This window comes from Drosophila navojoa, chromosome X (assembly GCF_054131105.1).
Source record: "Drosophila navojoa isolate 15081-1374.11 chromosome X, UAZ_NAV_1.0, whole genome shotgun sequence".
In the NCBI taxonomy this organism is placed as follows: domain Eukaryota; kingdom Metazoa; phylum Arthropoda; class Insecta; order Diptera; family Drosophilidae; genus Drosophila; species Drosophila navojoa.
In genome coordinates, this window is record NC_142895.1 from 27175723 (window position 1) to 27195627 (window position 19905).

General features: G+C 46.0%; 3 protein-coding genes across 3 annotated transcripts; 1 reads left to right on the forward strand and 2 right to left on the reverse strand.

Moving 5' to 3' along the window:
• Positions 1 to 211: 211 nt before the first annotated feature.
• LOC108657488 (putative ATP-dependent RNA helicase CG8611) lies at positions 212 to 10666 on the reverse strand. Its single transcript, XM_089263684.1, has 5 exons — positions 10514 to 10666; positions 8657 to 10452; positions 8169 to 8596; positions 1144 to 1333; positions 212 to 1065 (listed from the first exon to the last, which is right to left on the reverse strand). Exons 1-5 carry the CDS (start codon positions 10568 to 10570, stop codon positions 819 to 821), a joined length of 2718 nt encoding a protein of 905 aa, XP_089119810.1. The 5' UTR covers positions 10571 to 10666; the 3' UTR covers positions 212 to 818.
• Positions 10667 to 10903: 237 nt separating this feature from the next.
• LOC108657490 (uncharacterized) lies at positions 10904 to 12296 on the reverse strand. The gene is made up of 3 exons (XM_018110115.3): positions 12170 to 12296; positions 11731 to 12014; positions 10904 to 11502 (listed from the first exon to the last, which is right to left on the reverse strand). The coding sequence occupies exons 2-3, from the start codon at positions 11783 to 11785 to the stop codon at positions 11354 to 11356; spliced, it is 204 nt and encodes a 67-aa protein (XP_017965604.1). The 5' UTR covers positions 11786 to 12014; positions 12170 to 12296; the 3' UTR covers positions 10904 to 11353.
• ENGase (cytosolic endo-beta-N-acetylglucosaminidase) lies at positions 12205 to 17714 on the forward strand. The gene is made up of 4 exons (XM_018110113.3): positions 12205 to 12455; positions 15776 to 16004; positions 16071 to 16397; positions 16467 to 17714. Exons 1-4 carry the CDS (start codon positions 12305 to 12307, stop codon positions 17677 to 17679), a joined length of 1920 nt encoding a protein of 639 aa, XP_017965602.1. The 5' UTR covers positions 12205 to 12304; the 3' UTR covers positions 17680 to 17714.
• Positions 17715 to 19905: the final 2191 nt, after the last annotated feature.

A 19905-nucleotide genomic window follows, 5' to 3' on the forward strand; every position in this document is an offset into this window, starting at 1 on the left:
AATCAATCGCTGGCCCCTTTTAATTGGGCCGCATTCGGCTCGCTATTAATGGCCACGGCTACGGCTACGGCTACGACGGCTGCGGCTACGGCCGGGCCCACCTCCGCCTGGCACGTGTCCTGCGCAAATATTGCCGCACGCTTTCGATAGGGCGGTGCGGAGGGGGACAAGGCGGCAGCAAAAGCAAACTAAGTAAAGCGATAGCAAATCGTTTGATTTTTTATGCGTTTATGTTTCATATTTATTTATGGCTTGTCCAACAAATTACGCGCTTCAGTTGCACAAAAAGGCGGCCAACACGTGCCGCCCCCACCCCGCTCCTGCGCCCAGCAGAGATTGACATTTTTAAAACTGAACGAGTCTGCAGTGAGCGGAAAATGGATTTCTAATATTTGCCTTTAAAAACATATTACATAAAGTAAAAAAAAAACGATTTATATATAGACTATATATGTACGGAGCGAACATCAAGCGAAAACTAACTGTAAAGATGAGCCTTAAATATGCTAACAGCGCTGATGCCGCTGATGCCGGAGCAGCAGCAACTTTTCCCGCAGGACGTCCGGGCTTAAAAGTTGAGAAAAATGAAACTTTTATGGGCTGGGCGCCTTAGCTTGCCCGGAATTTTTTATCTACATAAGACGGCGCTGTCCCGCCGGCGCGCCTCAACTGCAGGCAATTTACTTTTCGATTAAACGCTTGAACAGCGCTCCCGAACAAAATGGCGCGCATAAATGGGGGCCGTCTGGTCGACACTCCAGCAGCCAATGCAGCTCCAGTTCCATCCTTCAGCTTCCGTCCTTCGCCTAGACCTTGGACTACGCCTGCTTGCGCCGCTTGGGCTCTCCGATGGCGGGCAAGCCGCTGTCGAATTCGGATATCGTGAGGGCGCGCGACTTGTTGAGGCTCTTCATGAAGCTGCTTTTGCCATTGCCACCCATCTTCCTGCGGTCCGCTGCACCATGCTGCTGCTGCTGCTGCTGCGTCTGCCTCACCTCCCCGCTGACCGTCGTCGTGTAGAGGCGCCGCTTCTCGCGCTTCGCCTGCTGCACCTTCTCGGGATCGCTGCAAATGATGAAGGGATCAATGATTTTCGATACACTAATTCGCTAATCAAATGATGCAATTGAATGGGATAAATACCGCTCGGTGTAGGTCAGTCGATTGGTGGGCGGGGCCGCCTTGGGGGCGGCATGCTGGCCGGCGAACTTGCTGGGCGCCTCCTTGAGGGCGAAGCTCTTGGCAAAGTGGCCCATGTGCGCGATGCGCACGTTGAAGATGGGCTTCAGCTCCTTGGGAAATGTCGAATAGAACTTCATCCAGGAGACGAAGGCTGCAACGAAACAATGTGGCTCAGTTGGCGTTGTTCGAGGCTGGAGTCGGAGGAGCATGTTAATGCTTTCAGAATTAATTGATGTGTTGGCTTAAGTGCCTGCCTGTCCGTGTGTATGTGTGTGTGTGTGTGAGGCATTCATTACAAAATAAATTTGTTAAAATGACAAATGAGCAATGTCAGCAAAGAATTTCTCGGTGCCAAATCCCGCCGTACAGCACACTCGACGCGTCGCCGCCCTTTGTGCGGTTGGCTCTGTTGTGGGCATGTCCTTGCTAATTACGCAGCACTTATGCCAGGCAATGCCAAATTATACAACAATGATATCAAATTACCACAACGTGCACAGCTCGCAGCAGCCGCAATTGTCCTCGAATGTGATAAGCATCGCACACACACAGAGAGAGCTATGTAAATGCGATGTGAAATTGTAAAATGAAAAATGCGTTGGAAGTGAACAAAAACAAAGAGCACGAACTGAACTAAAAAAAAAAGGAGACAGCTGTTGTTGTCTGCGCTGGTTGACATCTCAGAGCAATAAAAGCAACGACAGCAGAGCAGCGGGAAGGGTCACCTTCACTGACAGATCTAATCGCATCGCAATCGAATACCTAAACCAAGCGAAACAATTACCCAGCCACAGAGCCAATTTACAGAACTTCCAGCTCGAGCATGGAATAAACAAGTTCTCATGCATGGACTTGCGGTAATATACATGCATATGTATGTCTATACTGTCGATCAGTTCATATCAAGCAAGGCGTGAGCTATTCCCTCTGGAAATAGTTCACAAATATACCTGAAGTAGGGGTTTTTCCTGTTTTGAGATCAGAAAATATACACTAGAATTAAATTATAATTTGTTGAACAAATAAGAAATACTTTGCATAAAATTGTAATTATAAATCCATTAATGGCTGAGCTGAGCTTTGAACTAGATTGCAAAATTTACTCATTATTATTGAGTACCAAAATTCTATCTCATTATATTATGTATAGGATTTTAAATAGAACTCTCGACAATTACATCAAAACCCCTTATAAGTAAATCTCTCAGTGAATAAGCAAAAGATGATCAATATTTAAATATTGATTTCCTTTCAAACTTGTATTTAATTTAACTTGTAAAAGTTTCTCTTAAGAATATATTCCTAAATTGAGGAAATAATCATTGCAAAGATATTGAGATTTCCAACTGCAGCTCCTAAGGCGCCTGTGTGTTTACATAATACAACATGTTGAACCACTAGCGATAGCAGTTCACGTCCACTTACTTAAACCATCAAAAGGACTACTCATCAAATTGGGATCGTTAACCGCACAATTCATCAAAGCAGCCCAACAAGAGAGACACAATGAGATAGAGAGGGAGATAGAGAGAGAGAGAGAGAGAGAGTACGAGGGAAGGAGAGCTAACATGAAGTGCATCAATAGAGACAAAGACGCTGCTCTGCCCTGGCAATTAACTCGGAGCAGCAGCCGTTCCAGCCACCCGCTCTCCCGTTCAGTCTTCCGTTTCGTTTCGTTCCGTTCCGTTCGAGCGTTTGGGAACTGGTTGGCTTCTTTGTGCGCTAGTCCCCTGGCTGCTCGGGAGTCGGTCTCAAAGTCAAGCCCTTGTCTTTGGGGCTGCTTAATTGCCGAATACGCGCCGGCAGTCAAGTGGCAGACATTAGGCACACAAAAAGTATGACGAGCCCGGATGTTTGCCGACGTCTGCAAGCCGGAAGTTGCGAATAAAATAAATGTCATTCGAGCAGTGTCAATGGCAGGGTGCAAAGAGAACTACATACCCCAGCTCCCACCCCACCCTCTCCCATTCTCCCTTCCCCAGCCCATCGAACAAACCGCACAAAATGGCTTTTTATGAAGCTTCCTCCCCAGCTTTAAATCCATTCTTCCCTTGCGCCTCGGCAAGCCCGATTTCCATTGTTTAGCCCGGGACTGCGTGGGGGTCGGGGTTGGGGTTGTTGTTGGGGGTGTTGCTCGGCTAATGCGACCGCCGTTGGCTCAGCGTCAAATGCGAACGGATATTTTTTTGAAGCGCGCGTGCTTATGCGGTTTCTCTGCTGCTTCTTCCTCTACTTGTGTAGGCGTGGCAAATTGTTGTGATTGTTTGTTTCTTCCCTCCCCCAACTGGGTCTTTCGGGTTTTTGGCTTAGGCTCAGTTTTCGGCTTTTCGGTTTTTGCGGCCTGCGGTTTTCCACTTATTGTCCACTCCGGCCACTAAGTAGTTAATCATGTGGTACAGCATGAGCAGGGCTGGCTAGGGTGAGAGGGCGATGCCAGTCCTGATAGCCATACGACACTGATTGCTAAGATTTTACGCTGATTTTCCCAGTGTAAGTAAATATCTCCATTGTGAATAATTGTGTTCTTATGGAACTCATCGGACCAATCGAGCTGATAGAGATGTTATTAAGACACAATATGTAGGGTATATATAAGCTATACATGGTCTCTATCACATGTAAAAGCCGTCATATAGAAATCTTATCCAGTTAACTTCAATATACAAGTAGTTACTAAAACAGAATTGAAGATCATTTAATCAGATACGAGAGAGCAACGAAAGCAACGAGAGAGAACGAAAGCCATAACCACTTGTCTTCCCAGTGGGGAATTTTCGCTGTTGTCATTAAATGAAATCCTAAAGTTTTTTTAAATTTGTTCCACGTTTGTCTAGCCATAGTTACACAACTTTTAGGAAAATATTTGTACACAAATTTTCAATAAAGTAAGGCATTCAAGTAGATTATCAATGACTAAGACTTGCCATATTAGTTAACTCTCCACTTGTGCTCAAGATGCTCTTCACTTATTTCAAGTTAAACAACTTATTATAATATCTAGAACTCAAGTTTCTGAATCAAGACGATTTACTAGGATAAGGTTTATAAAAAAAAAACCTGTAGAAGATTCTGTAAATGCTTCGAATGAGCGTAGTTATAACTAATATAAATTATATGTATATTGTTTTCATTGTGAGTACATATTCCAATGAGTATGTGTTTCATATGTTCTTAGCTTTACACATATTGACTATATAATTTTCATTTTGTAACGTCAGGAATTTAGTAGCTATGTTTAGCTCTAATACTGTAGAAAATTCAGCTTTTCTCGATTTGCCACGACCCTACTGAGCGTAGACACCTCATTTTGGTCTGTGTTTAGAAAAAGCTCAAAATATGTGAAAATACAGAGTATTTTTCGATAAGCCACGCCCATCAAGACGCGTAAAATTAATTTTTGGGCCATCGATAGAGGAGCTTACTACTAAATTAACTATCCAAATTAGAAGCTTCTAGCTAATATATTTTAGGAGATATAAACTTTAGCCGTTTGCCACGCCTCAATGGGAGGATATACATATGTACACTCATGATGAAAATAATATGTACACTTCTTAAAATTGAGTTTAGTTTAGCAAAACATTTTTTCTACTGACCTAAACATTAAAATTTTAATGCACGTTTCTGTTTTAGGTATTTATAAAAGAAAATAAGTAAATTTGGAAAAAAAAAATTAATTTTTTCAAAAGTTACAAACAAAAAATCAAAAGTGCAGCTTTTGTGATTGACTGAAATAATAGGTACACTTTACTTTGAAAAGTTGTATTTAAATTTTTGATCTTCAAATCATTAAAAATCTTTTGCTATTATATTGTTGGATTAATATCCTATATATCCTTTTTGATTTTTAATAAATATTTCTATCCGCTTGAACATACTCCTAATTCAAGTTTGGCAGGTCCCAATCGGAATCTCTCTCCAAGTTTCTTGGATGCAATCCTATAACTGGCGTTTGTTATCACATTTTTTCTTTACCATTTGCTTTTTCAATTCACTCCACGAGTTTTCGATTCGATTCAGATCAAGAGAATGACTGGATCAAGCGAGAGTTTCCACTTTATTAACATAAAACCAAGTTTTTACTCTTTTTAGACGGGTGTTTCGGGCCATTATCGTGTTGAAAATCCCACCGCAGGGGCATGTTTTTCTCAGCATATGTTATTTTTATATTTGCGATAATATCCCTGTAGTCAGCTGTTCTCATAATGCCAGATATTAGAAAAATCGGATATACTCCATACCAAAAGAAGCATCTCCACACCATAATGTTTCCACCGCCATGCTTCACTATTTTTTTTGTTTAGCGAGGATCCAATTTTTTTCCTTTACAAAAATACAAAAAATTTTTTGGCATGCATCATATTGCCAGATGGTTTCCTTAAAGTTACCATCAAATTTTTTTTCAAAAATATAAAAAATTAATTAGTTATAACAGAATCTCTAAAAAAAATTTGGTGTACCTATTATTTTCATCATGAGTGTATGTATATCCTCCAAAGCTTATTCGCCTTGGGAGGAAAGTCCGAGTATATATACCAAATTTGAGGGCTATAGCATCAATAGTGTTCAAAATATAGCAAAATTTGAAATAGCACTACATCTTCAGTCCGATTTGCCACGCCCCTAATCTTTATAGAGCATAACATTAGCTTACGTGCAAAATTTCAGCTGTATAACTCTTGGAGATACAGTTGTGTTAGATATATCTACCTTAGCTCGTGATCTTGGGTGTTCAACGCGGATCTACATTCCGAATTTCATGCAAATGCATTTTCCGATTTGCCACGCCTCCTGTCATACGGACAGACGGCAATTGCACCAAACCAATATACTAATTTTCTTTCGTGAATAAGTATAAAAATGTGTATAGAAATGCTTCGATTTCAAATTATAATTGATAAATGGCTCTGATTTTACTTTTATGTTAAAAGAAAATATTGATTTTCCCTAGATGAGAAAATCGAAAAGTTAAGTGCTTTTTTGAGAGAGAATCTTTCAACAAGAGCAGTTAAGGTTTTATAGGAGTCTAAAGAATCATGATAGACTTGATTAAAATATGGTTATATATGCCTTGTTTATATATATATATTATTATTATTATATATATATATATATATATATATATATATATATATATATATATATATATATATTATACTATATAGACATAATTTTGACTTTAGATGTATGTACAAACTATAATATTCCTTGTTTTTTGCAACAAATAATGGATTAAGACTGTAGAAGATTACATTAAAAGCATTTCATTGCATCGAACAGCAAAAGAATTCTAATCGACATATAATTAGGTTCTGGGTACTGTAAGCTATTACATTTATCTGCTTTACATATATTTCAAAATTAGCATTCGCTCCACCTGCTCGAAGAGACTTGAGCAAGAAGTGAGTTTCCTTGATGCGAATAGTTTTAATTACTCGCGCATGCAGCTCGAGCTGAGCGTCCTGTCGCCCCTCACATAGATATATATGCATATGTATATGTGCAGGGGATGTATGTGTATAAATTCTAACTCTCTGTCCTTGTCTTTGGCTTTGTCCTCCTCTCTGCCACTGACTATGACGCTGACTCTGACTCTGACTTGCATGCTGTGTTGCTCTCTTTTCTCTGTTGTGCTTCTAAATGCTTTTATCTGCTGCTTTGTACAGTTTTGTTCAAGCGTAATACTTTTTAATGGCTTTTTGATTGGACGCAGCTCAGCAACTGCAGCTCTCGTGCCCTCTCTCACTATCTCTGTCTCTCTCGCCCTCACTCACTTTCTGCATCACTGTGGCAGTCTAGCCAGCATTCGTGCTCCTTTGGGCGAGTTCCTCTCAAGTTTTGCCAAGCGGCTTCCTGCCTTGACGCTTGACTCGACGCTTAAGTGCAATTTGAGTTGCCATTTTGGCTGCCAGTTTCTCTTCCTCTGCTTGCTGTTGTCCCTTTCCAATCAACAACGACATCATCATCGTCATCGTCATCGTCATCAACTACTTCAGCATCTCTTACTTTGGCTTATTGTTTTGCATTCGCATATCTCGCCCAATTTCCGTTTCTTGTTGCTCTTCAGTTATTTTTGTTTTTCACTCGTGATTCATTTCTGCATCCAAATTGTACGAGAGGGTGTGGGAGCGGCAGGAGAGCTCTTCTGATTTTTATGTTTCAATCATAATCTGACCCCCCCGACCACTGGCATAATGTCAACCCCTATACAGCTATCCCGTCCGATGTCCCTTCTTTTTTTTTATTATTTGGGGGCGCGTCGCGGCAGCCTTAGTAACATCTAATTAACTTTTTCCTTTACCGCGCTGCAATTACAATTTCAACAGGACATTAACAGGACAACGAGAAAACAAGATATCGAACAGGGCCAACGCCGAATGCGACAATACCCTGCCCAGGGGCTAGTGCAGAGACTGGTCGCCCAGTGGGAATGCCCTGGATAGGCCAGGGTATGCGAGGCTAAAAAGGACAACGGATAACGGTGCGACGACAGGAACTGGTCACTGTCACTGCACACACACACACACACGCACACGGACTGAGTGTAGAGGCGGCTGGGCGGGGCGGGGCTGGGCTGGCTTCGACACGCAATCGAAATTAACTTCAAATATGAAATAATTTTTAGCGTTTTTTACGCGCGTTGCCAGCGTACAAGTGGGCGGCTGGCCGCAGGGGCGTGGCGCGAACGTCCAACTTATAATTGGAAAACGCCAGCGGATAGCTGTGAGTGGAATGTCTCTCTTTCCCACTCTATCTCTGTGTTTGTTTTCCCTTCATTCCTTTTTTTACTTTTTGTTTTTCGAGCCCTCCGAAGTGCGGCGAAATTTGTGTTGGGAAAAAAGAAATCATAATTACAAAGTTAATATCCTTTGGTGAAAGGATTAAATTGCTAGTTGCATTTAAGTGGTCAGCGAGGAGGGGGCGGAGGTGAAGCCCAGAGTGGGGTATGTGCTAGCCATGGCAACTGAAGGAACGGTCGAACTCACCCTTGCAGGACTTGTCGTGCAGCTCGCGATCCTCCTCGAGCAGCGACTGAAACTTGTGCTGCAAATTGGACGCCGCCTCCTGGACAGTGCGCGCCTCCGGGTCGCGCGGCAACAGTGCCTGCAAATAGCTGTACATGTCGCCCTGCTGGATGCGGATGCGCTTGTTCTCCAGGTGCCGCACGTACTGCGCCTCGCTGGGCGCCAGGAATAGGACGGCGCGTCCCCGACGTCCTGCCCGCGCCGTGCGACCCACGCGATGCACAAAGTCCGCCGTGGTCTGCGGCGGCGTGTACTGCACCACCAGCTTGATGTCGGGCACATCGATGCCGCGGCCAACAACGTCGGTGGCCAGCAGGACGCAGCTGGCGCAGTCGCGGAAGCCACGGAAGACGCCCTGGCGCTCCGTTTGCGTCATGGAGCCATTGAGTCTGGAAAGGAAGAGGACGGAAGTCATATGGAGATTCATTGAAAGCACCGACTGGCATTACTTGAAGAAGCGGAGTCCCTGGAGCAGAGGCGTTTCGTCTTCGTCGTCCTCGTCCGACTCCTCCTTGGCCTGTTGCTCGTCGTCCTCGTCGAGGACGCGACGCGTGAGCGCCTCGTTGAGCACGTCGTGGTGGAAGTTCACCATTTCCGTGGTGCTCATGAAGACAATGGCCTTGAACTGCTTCGGACTGGCGGCGAGCTCCTTGGCCAACAGCGCCGAGATGGTGACCAGGCGCAGCTTGGGCGGCACCACCACATAGCTGAGCTGCAGGTTCTCCGGTATGCTGAGCACGCCCGTCACATCTTCCATGTACTCGCCGAGGCCGTCCTCCTGCTGTGCTTCAATGGTGTCCTTGTCGTAGCCATTGGCACCCTTGAGGGCAGCATCGGCTGCCTCGTCGCTGTTGTCGATGTATAGCGGATCCTTGAGCGTTAGGCCAGCCAGCTGCTGCACCTGGGCAGTCAGCGTGGCGCTGAGTAGCAGACGCTGCAGAGCCACTGGCGGCTCCTGTGGCTCCTCGGCGCGATGCTTGTCGATGGCCTCCACGAGCTGCTTCACATCGCGCTCGTAGCCCAGCTCGAGTAGGCGGTCGGCCTCGTCCAGCACGAGGAACTGCAGCTTGGACAGCTTGAAGGAGGCCGTGTGCAGCAGATGGTCCACCAGCCGACCCGGGGTGCCCAGCAGCACATTGATGCCCTTGCGCAGCCGCGCCTTCTCACTCTTGCGACTCTCGCCGCCCAGCAGGGCGCCGGGCACGATCCAGGTGAATGGCTTGACCAGCTTCTGGAACAGCTCGTACGTCTGCAGCGCTAGCTCGCGCGTGGGCACAATGACCAACGCCACGACGCCGTCGGTGCGTTTAATGCGAGGCAGCTGCGATTGCAGCCGCTCCACCAGGGGCAGCGCATAGGCCAGCGTCTTGCCCGAGCCAGTCTGCGAGCGCACCAGCACATCCTTGCCGGCCAGCACATGGGGAATGGTCTTCTGCTGCACTGTCGTCAGCTGGCTGATGCTGAGCAGGTCCGAAAGGTTCTTCACTGCGTGCGGATGCAGGCCCAAGCTCTCCACCTTGGTGCCGCTAAAAATGGTCTCCCGAACGGGCTTGACGGCGCGCTGACCCAGCTGCTTGAGCGCCGCCACATCGCTCTGGTCGAAGAGGCCAATCTTCTTGGTGCGGAACTTGTTGGTCGTCTGTGTAGGTGGCGCCGCTGGCTTCTCTGCTGCGTCTTCAACCGCCTTGGACTGCTCCTCTGCGGCGCGCTTCAACCTGCGCTCCTCGTCCAGCTGCGCCTTGAACAGGTCGCCAGCTCGTGGCTGCTTGTTGGGATTCTCCTTGCGCTGCTTGCCCTTCAGAGCCGTCCTCAGTAGCTGCTTGTCTATGGCAGCGCCTTGTCTGGCATTGAAGATCGGCTCTCTGGACGCTGGACGCGGCTCCTTATGGGCCTTCTTCGCCTCTTTCTCCTTGATGCTGCTAGTGACAGGTGCTGTGTGCACATTTAACATTATATCAACTTGTTCATTCGTCTCTTTCGGCTGTTTCTTGACGGCATCCTCCTGGGGCTTGTCAGCGCCTAGAACTAAGCCGTTGGCCTTGGCTGTGGGTGTGTTGGTGCCGGTGGCTGTGGCGCTGGTGGTGACGCTGGCTGCGGCAGCAGTTGGCTGCTTTTTGGTAACTGGCGCACGACGCCGCACCACGAGCGCCTTGACTTTGGGCTTGTCCACATTGAATTGAAAGTCGAATCCCGACGAGGCACCAGCACGTTTTTGCTTCTTCTGTGGCTTTGACGGTTGCAGCGCCTGGCAAACAGTAAATTGAAACTGAAAAGAGCCTGATTTGTATGATAAATGAATCACTCACCTGTTTCGCTTTTGGCACTGGCCTACTGCATACGTTCAATGTTATATTTTCATCCATTTTTATGCATTTGTTTGTCAAACACGATTTGTTGAACGAAAAACGTGCGCGCTCTGTATGACAGCTGATTGCCCAGCAGTCAAGCAGTTCACACAAGCAGTCGATTAACAGAGTTGCAAAATTAGTGTTGTCAAGTGGCAGCGCTGGTTAGTGCGCGTAAACAGAGCGCCAGTGCTGCAAAGTTTGTAAGATGCGCGCGCAATTCAAAACAGCAAAATAAAACACTGCGACTGCCTTTGTTTTTTAATATATATATATATATTATATCTTGGCAAATTTAATGACAATTTGACTATAGTAAGTAATACAGTTTTCATTCTTAGAGATTTTACAACAACTTCTTTGACTACAAAAAAAATTTCAAATAAACACATGTAAGGGGCTGCCTATGACAGCCGTCTGTGCCATGCATATATATTTTCGTGTGTTTGTGTGTGTTTATGTGCTCTTGTGGGTGTTTGCTTTGAATGGTGGGTTATGTTTCCCGTTGGCTTAGCCCCAACTGCGAGCGCCGCAAATGTCAACAACAGTCCAGTTCATGATGGTAACAGCTGGCTCCGGCTCCCGCTCCCTCTCCTGCTCCTGCTCCTGTGCGTGCTCCTGTTCCGGCTTCGGGTTTGCTTCGGGATCGGGGTCAAGATCGGGCTTGGGCTTGGGCTCGTGCTGCGCTTCTGCTTGGGACGTTGCTGTCATGGCTGCTGTAATTGACAAGCGGCGCTCCCTACCTACGTCCACATCCACGTCCATCTGGAGAATGCATTTGTGGCTAGCTGCATACATTAACTATGCCGTCACGTAATATTCGCGCTGACGTTTCTGGCACTTCTCCCTCGCGATGTAGCACAGGGCGATTGTAATGAGTAGGGCAATGGTCACGCCCATGCCAATGCTGACCCACATTATTTCCTCGTTAATGCCCACATACGAGCGCCCTATGGTTGACCAGGGAGGAAAACAAAGAGACAGAGACCGAGAAAGAAAAACAGAAAGAGAGAGGGATTTATTGATAAGCATTTCGTAGTTCAATTGAATTCTGCTACAGGAAATCAGGATTAATCACATTTCATCGAGCATGCTCACTGCGCATTTCAATTGAATGCATTTTAAATGCCATTTATTACCAGTTCCCATTCGGGCAGGGCTGTCCGCCGTATACGTACCGTTATAATAGTGATTGGAGTAACCGGCCTTGCCAGCCACGCGTCCCGCTGGCATTTCGCTCCGTTGATGCGTCTACTAGTTGCCAAAACAAAAACAAAACGAATCGAAAAAAACGTATACCCGAGCGCAATAAATGGTGAGCGGGTGAGTCCCGCTTCGCTTTTATTTTCCACTTGGCAGCTATGCCAGAAAACTTTTCGGTCACTTCTCTAATTACAATTTATATCCAACTGCAGCGCGGCCTTGACGAGATGCTGGCAAATTGTATTCGGTTTGCTTTTAGCTGCAAGGAGCAGAGAAATATTACATAATAAATAATATGCTTATACATAAAACCATCTTATATTAATAAATAAACAGCAAAAACAATTTCAATTTCAATTTCGATTTCAAATTCAAACACACAGCCGGCAGCACTGCCAGCTGCTGCACGTTTACCAACACTTGCCGAACAGCTGTTTGCGTGTGTCACCAAAATTGTTTTGATTTCGACTTTTTTTCTTTCTGTCTTTCTCTTGTCTTTTGCGGTGTCGCTGAGTTTTGGCCAACATTTCGGATCAAGCCGTCGCGCAAATGGCGGAACAAAACGTCGACTTGCCGCTGCCCGAGGCGCCGTGCCTCGCGGCCGTCGGAGAGGAAGCAACAGCGGCAGCCGCTGCAGATGCGCGGGCCGGCCAACAGCTGAGTTCATGCACCGCTAAAAAAATGTGCCCCTGGGGCTGCCGTAAGTATTTTGGCACCGATTTTGAATGCATTGCCGCAAAATCTGAAAATTGTACAGACAAACTGCGCGCTCTCTGCCGCATCTGTGTAGCTCCATCCAATGGTCATCCGGATCAGCTTTACTGCTGTGCTGACCACAGTGTTTACTCAGTATGACGAACGATTCGTGACATGTTCGGGAAATTTGACAAAGATAACAGCGGGAATTTACCTAGTAGGCTGTGTTTGCTAAAACAGCGTTATCTATTGAGTTGCTGTCAAACAACACGTACAGTAGAGCCTGCCTAGCGCTGACACATGCACATTTTCCTGATAGTGTGCTTTGGGCTTAATGTGCACAGAGAGATGCCCAAACACGTTTTAAAATCAAGCTCAAAATAATCATGTTGATCGATACTAAGAAACAACAAATATGTTATACATATGTTTCCTTGTACGGGAACCAAGTGTATATGTTGAATTCATGGCATTTATGTACATACATGTATCATATTACATGATGATATGTGGAGATTAAATATACTTCCAATTTTTCTGATGCCCCATAACTTAGATCAAGTTGGAATGGGCGAACGTTTTTTTTTTATTGAAGCTGCACTGTTCGTACATACATTTGTTTACACGACCCTTAAAGAGAGACAGAGAAAGAGAGAGTGAGTTAAACTGTTCACGGTTAGTCAACTAATGCTCGCTTAGTCACTTTAGTGAACTCATCAAATTGCGTTCACCAGGGAACTACGGGTAATTGGATTTCTGTTGCAAGCTCTGTAGCGTTGGGTAGTTGATATTTAATTCATATATCCCTTGGTATCGCCATAAATTATAAATTGGCGAATAGGAGTAAAATATGCCCTTACCGTTCCTTTGTCAAATGATGTACACAAGTACATCGAACCCTTAAAATTGAGTAGTTACTAAATACTTCCTCCAGAAATAAAAAGAAAAAACTATTTGATAAAATTAAACGGAGATTGGGCCAGGTGAACTTGCTGTTAGCTCTTTGTGATTTTGGTCAGTCAACCCGCGTATGCATTTCATATTTCAGCTCTGTAGAGACAGACATTGTACAAAACTAATATACTCCTAACATTTTCGGGAATGAGTGTAAATATATAATTAATACTGTGTCCATTTCCTCCCATAACAACTACAATCATATCTTATAATCCATGTACTTAAAATTGAGATGATTAATGACGCTGTCTAGCCACTTTGATAAGTTATATGATCAAATATAATAATATTTTTTAATAGTTTCGATAAAAGTTGATGTGATACGTTGTCAATTTTAATTGAAGTTCTATCACTTATTTTTATATCTGTAAAGACACTGGTGTGGTCATCAAAATAATAATGCACTTAGCAGTAAATGTTGGACAACAGCAGTTAGCAATAAACATAATATGTTTTCTGTGGTCTGTGGCATCAAATTGCAGCTGTGCATCCAGTAACATCTCCCATTCAATATCAAATTTACCCTTTTCTTTTACCTTAGGCTTCGTATAGTATATCGCTGCTAACTTTATGACCAGAACTGTTTGTGTATAGATCTATCAATATACATACATCTGAATCCAGCATTCTATGGGCCTTGCCTGCCTCTGGGGTTGGTCCAATCAACGTGCATTCAAGCTCTGAATAGCGCACACAAATAGAGGAGATATGAATATTCGCTTGGCCTCGCTGAACTCTCATTGGTATTCGGGGCGGTGTGCGAGTGTAAAATCCATATCCTTGCAGCAATGATAGATTAAAGTTCCGCTCAAACGCCTCGTTGGCTTCCGTAAGCGCACAAATTGCACAAAACTGCTCCAGCCACCGGCCCCTAGGCTCAGCCCGCAACCCTCTAGCCCCTAGCCCTCACCACCTCTGCCCTATTGACGTTTTGACGGCGCAAACTTTTACCACAACAGTCGTCGTTGCAGGACATTGCGGATGTTGCTGACGCTGTTGCTGATGCTACCATTGCATTTGCAGGCACTGTTGCTGCACATTAGGAACTGCAATTGAAATGCTGCAATGGGTGTTGGGTGGTCTGGGTGCTCGGGCTGACCGCATGAATTATTCACATAATCTAGATTGAATTTTACTTTGCAGTTTTTGCCTTTAAGATTGCCTTGCATTGGCGTCGCATTAAAGTTGCGTCAAGCCCGAAGCCAAGCGGTTCAAGTGGTCGTACAAGCGAATCTCAAGGCGCGATCTCCATCAAGCAAGTAAAATGAGAGTCATTCAGCGATAGCTTTATAGCTATATAGAACGATCTAGCAATAGAAACTTAAAGCATTATATATGCATAAAACAGTTTAGTATATGTAAGTCTCTCTATCTTTCTCTCTCTCTCTCGCCCTCTGTTTCTCGGATTTATCGTATATTAACGTATTATACGTATATTTAGATCACTCGCTCTCTGGGATTGTCCAAGTCAATATAGACCGCTTTCCTTCGGGTAATCCAAGTATATAGACTCCTCTCTCTCTCTCTCTCTCTCTCTCTCTCTCTCTCTCTCTCTCTCTCTCTCTCTCTCTCTCTCTTTCTGACAGTGTATGTATTCTCCGAATATCTGTTTCATTTTCTCTTGAATAATCCATATGTAAAATTCACTTTTTCCAGCTCTTGGATGATGCAACTCTTAGTAGATTTTTGTCTGTTTCTCCTTCTCTTTTAGATGATTCAAGTAAATCTCTCACTAAGCTGGATATTTTCAATGTAGATCTTTGTTTCGGATAATCTAAGTACATATATAGATTTCCATCTCTTTCTCTATCTTACGGATAATCTATGTAGCTCTCTCGGCTGGTGAAAGTATTAGTAGATGTTTGTCTCCTTCTCCCCCTCTTACGGTTCATCTAAGTAGATCTGTGTAAATTATATAAATTAATTTCCCTTTCACTCACGCGTATGCTCCAAGTTTATGGAGATCCGTCTATCTCTATAAATAATAAAAATATAGAGCACCGAAAGTTGTTGAGATATTATAAATACTATGCTCATAATAGTTCGCAGTAGCTTCATTCCAATCTCCATTTTCGCAGTTGGGGCAGAGGGAGATTTGCCTCTACTTGGAAGTTTGATATTGAGCGAGCTAATCGCTTATTGTTCGCCTTGAAAGTTTGCATCGAAGGCGGATGCAGCGCAGTTTTCTAAGTTTGCGATAATAGCGCAAGGCCATGCGGGCTCCGATAAATGCAGCCGCGGCTGCCGGCGCTGGAGTCATTTAGCTGGCAACAGCTGTCGCTGCAGCGGCACTAGGCACATTCGCGTACTCGTGCATTCCCATATTCGCTGGCCACATGCAAGCCACTTTAACAAGCGCCATTGCAGCCCAGCTGGAGGCGGAGCCGATCTTGGACAACACACAGCTGCTGGAGTTTCAGGTGCGCAGTCGCGACATCGACTGGAAGCTCTATGTGCGGCCGCTGGATGTACAGGTGCGCGGGGAGGCCGTCTACCTGGACAGGCAGTCGGACTTGCTGAGCAACCATCGGCGCAGAAGCGCGCGGCGCGAGTTGCTCGTCTGCCACGACATGATGGGCAACTACTTGACGGATCGGTAAGTGTGCGCCAGCATTCGATATACACATGTGACGACAATTAAGACACCGGCTTTCCCTTGCAGGCACTACCACAGCTCGCAGAAGTACGACGATTACCGCTTCTTGCACTGGTCCGCCGTCGACTACTTCTGCTACTTCAGTCACAACTACGTGACCATTCCGCCGAGCGGCTGGCTGAACGCCGCCCATCGCCACGGCGTCCCCGTCCTGGGCACCTACATAGTCGAGGGCAGCACCGGCAGTAAGCTGCTCCACGAAGTCCTCGCCAGCGCCGAGAGCGTCCACCGCGCGGTCACTGCCATGACGCGTCTCTGCCTCCACTTCGGCTTCGAAGGCTGGCTGGTGAATGTCGAGTGCCAGGTGCTCCCCAAGGCAATGCCCAATCTCTAGTGAGTAACATCTACTGAAACCAGAGTACCTCAGTCATTGCTCACCCCACGCCCAACTCAACTTTGCAGCCTGTTTGTGGAGGAGCTGCGCCGCCTGACCGAGGCGCAGGTGCCGAGCGGACGCGTCTTCTGGTACGACAGCGTCGTCAGCAGCGGCAACCTGCAGTGGCAGAACGAGCTGAACGAGCGCAACGTGCGGTTCTTCCGGGCCAGCCACGGCACCCTGGTCAACTACTCGTGGGACGATCGCAGCCTGGCCAACAGCGAGGCGACCATTCAACGCGAGGGGGCGCCGCCGCACCGCCTGTTCATGGGCCTGGACGTGTTTGGGCGCGGCCAGCTGGGGCGTTTCCGCAGCGCCCAGACCTTGGCCAGGATTGCGGCGCGCGGCTTCTCCGCGGGCATCTTCGCGCCCGCCTGGTGCTTCGAGACCCTGCAGCAGTTCAACTACAACATACGCGACAGCAGCGGCGACGAGTCGGTGAACGCCGCCTTCCTGCTCAGGAACGAGTACTGGTGGGCCCGGCTGTGGCCCAGCCTGGCCACTCATCCCTATCGCCGGCTGCCCTTCTACACGAACTTCTGCGTGGGCTCGGGCCGCAACAGCTTCGAGTGCGGCGCCCGCCAACGCACCGGCCAGCCGTTCTTCAATTTGGCGCGCCAGGAGCTGCAGCCGTCGGTGCCGCTGGGCGGGAATGCGGAGCACAGCTTTGACACCGCCTACGCCGGTGGCTGCGCGCTGCGAATCGTGAACTATGTGCGCGCCTTCCGGCTGTTCCTCACCGAGTTCCAGCTGCCCCAGGGCATCCTGCTGCTGGGCTACGCCTACAAGATAAGCGCCCCGGACCAGAGGCACGCGCTGGACGTGGTGCTGCGGCTCTGCCCGCCCCAGCAGCCCACGCAGGACGCGTACATCTTCTGCGGCGACTACGGGGAGAACGTTATCACGCAGGATACCTGCTACATTTCGCCGGTAGGTGGCGCGCTGCCGGCCAGCCTCCTGCACGAGCAGCTGCCCCTGGAGCGCGGCGCCCTGGGCGAGAACTGGCGTGTGCGCTACTATCTAGCCAAATTCGATGGACCCGTGCAGCTGCAGGACATCGGCGTGCTGGGCCGTCGACCGGACCAGTCCACTTCCGAGGCATACATCGGCGCCATCTATGTGCACGGCCTGCAGCCGGACGACTGGGAAAAGGCGCAGCCCAGCCACCAGATCAATATTCCCCTGTACAGCCAACAGCTCTGGCGGCAGCACGAGATAATTGGAAACAGCGCTGCCTAAAATAAACCAAGTTCATTTTATAGACATGCAAATCAGTTTTTTTCTCTCTCTCTCTCTCTCTTATCCCTCTCTCAATCTGCCCGTTTCGATAAAGTGCTTTCAAGTTGGTTTCATCTCTGATTCGCTTGCAACATTTTGTGCTGGTATCTTTAGTATAACTTTAACAACAAGTTTGTGCACTTTGAAGCCAAGTCAAATGCATTGGCCCAGTCGAGGCTTTTGGTTATACCATAAACTTATTCACTTAAGACTTTTATATCAAGCATAAACTTCCTAGACTTGTAATTTTTGCTTAGCCAAACTCAAATCTGTTTTAGTAGAGGAGACAAAGTAAAGCTATTCGCCTTGCATTGCCTGCAAGCGTATTTTATACCCATTAAAAATGCATTTTGGGGTATACTGCTTTTGTGAGAGTGTGTGTAAGTGGTAGAAGAAGGCGTGGCAGATCCCATAATGCATATATGTATATTTTTGATCAGAATGACGAGCTGAATCGATTGAGACCTGTCCGTCTGTCTGTCCATATGTATGTGCCGTAGTCGCTATATAGCACGCACGGATCAAGTTTGTTTCAAAAAATCGATAGCTTTTGCTCGATTATCGATCAAAACAAATTAGTTGTCATTCTGTCTCGTACTTTAGAGATGGGGTCTCCACATTTTGCACTTACAGGGCGGTCCATATCCCCTGGATCCATCTGGCAACCCTGCATCCCACTGCGACGAGCAGAATACGCCGTATTAGCTCAATGCTAAATGGTCGCATAACGATATTGAATTTAAATAGTAATATCAGCAAATTTACTTGAACCAAATCAAATGATTATTATCGGAATGTAATGGTCCGTTGAACATGGACAACTGTTTGATAGGCTTACATATAATCACTATGAGGGTATCTTCTAGTCAGTCATCCTAGACTTGGGCACTTTTGCTTCCTGCTCGCCATTATTCATCGGAAGCTGGCCAACAAACTGCTCTGCAATTTTCGTAGACTTTTACGTTCTTCAGTTACGCAAATGTGGGCATAGAATTCCGCCACCACCTAGCCCCCTTGACCCTTGCCCCTTGCGCCCGTTGCCCATTGTCCGTGGTCCGTTGCCAACTGCCCTGTGGCCTTTGGCCTGTACTTTTCATGTCAGCTTGGTCACTTGACCATCAGTCAACTTCACTTGCAGCGCTTTGTGTGCGGCCTGTGGGCGTGGCACGTACACATGTAGCCCATGGTTAATAGACGGGAGGAGTCTTCCACAATTTGTTTGCCAAAGGCGCTCCCCTCCCAGCAGAAATTGACGCCAGAAAAACGCGCTCAATTTTAGAGGCAGCCATAAAAAAACGTGTGCCACAAAAAGAGAAGCGGAAGAGATAAAAACGCGTCGGTCAAGCCAACAGGACAATAGAATGTTTCAAGCTACCCACAGGCCCAGCGTTTTCCTTTCTTTTTTTTTTTCCTTGGTCCGAGTGCAGTGCCCAGTGCATGGCTCAGTGCTGTTCAAACTGTAATTTCACACGGCTTTCGCTTGACCAGCCACAGCACACAGCACACACATATGTATATACATACACATATTCGATATTCTGTATTCAGTATGCAGTGCGTGACATTTTGCCTACATTTGCATATATGTAAATATTTTGTATATAAGATATCGACGTACATATATATATATATTATATATGTATATGAGTGTAAATGTACATAGATCTGTAGGTGAATGGTGTAAATTTATTCTCCTGTTTTCAATATTGCCATCGAGAATGTGTTATAAAAGGATGTGCGTTTATGTACATATATGGGAAACAGAGGAAAGGAAATATACATATTCTTGATGAGATACTCGTAAATATTATAACACCATAAGGGCACCTGGGGACTTTAATATAAGAATCCTTCATAAATGCTCCATATGTAAAGTTTCATTAGAAGCTCTGTCGAGTGATAGACGTATTGTGTTTTGAAGGAGCTTAAGTAGAATCCTCAATAATCTGCTTAATTATATCATTACCCCTTTCATTATACTAAACAAACAATTGTATACATAATAATTGTTACATAAGTATGTATAATATACATATATGTATATACATACCCTATTTCAATATGTTTACCTTGATTTGATCAAACCAAGTCGTAAAGGTTTCTAAGCCCTCATTTATCAGCGTTCCAACTTTGCCACGCATTAATCAACTGCTATCATATTTATAGGCGTATTGGCGACATTGCGCC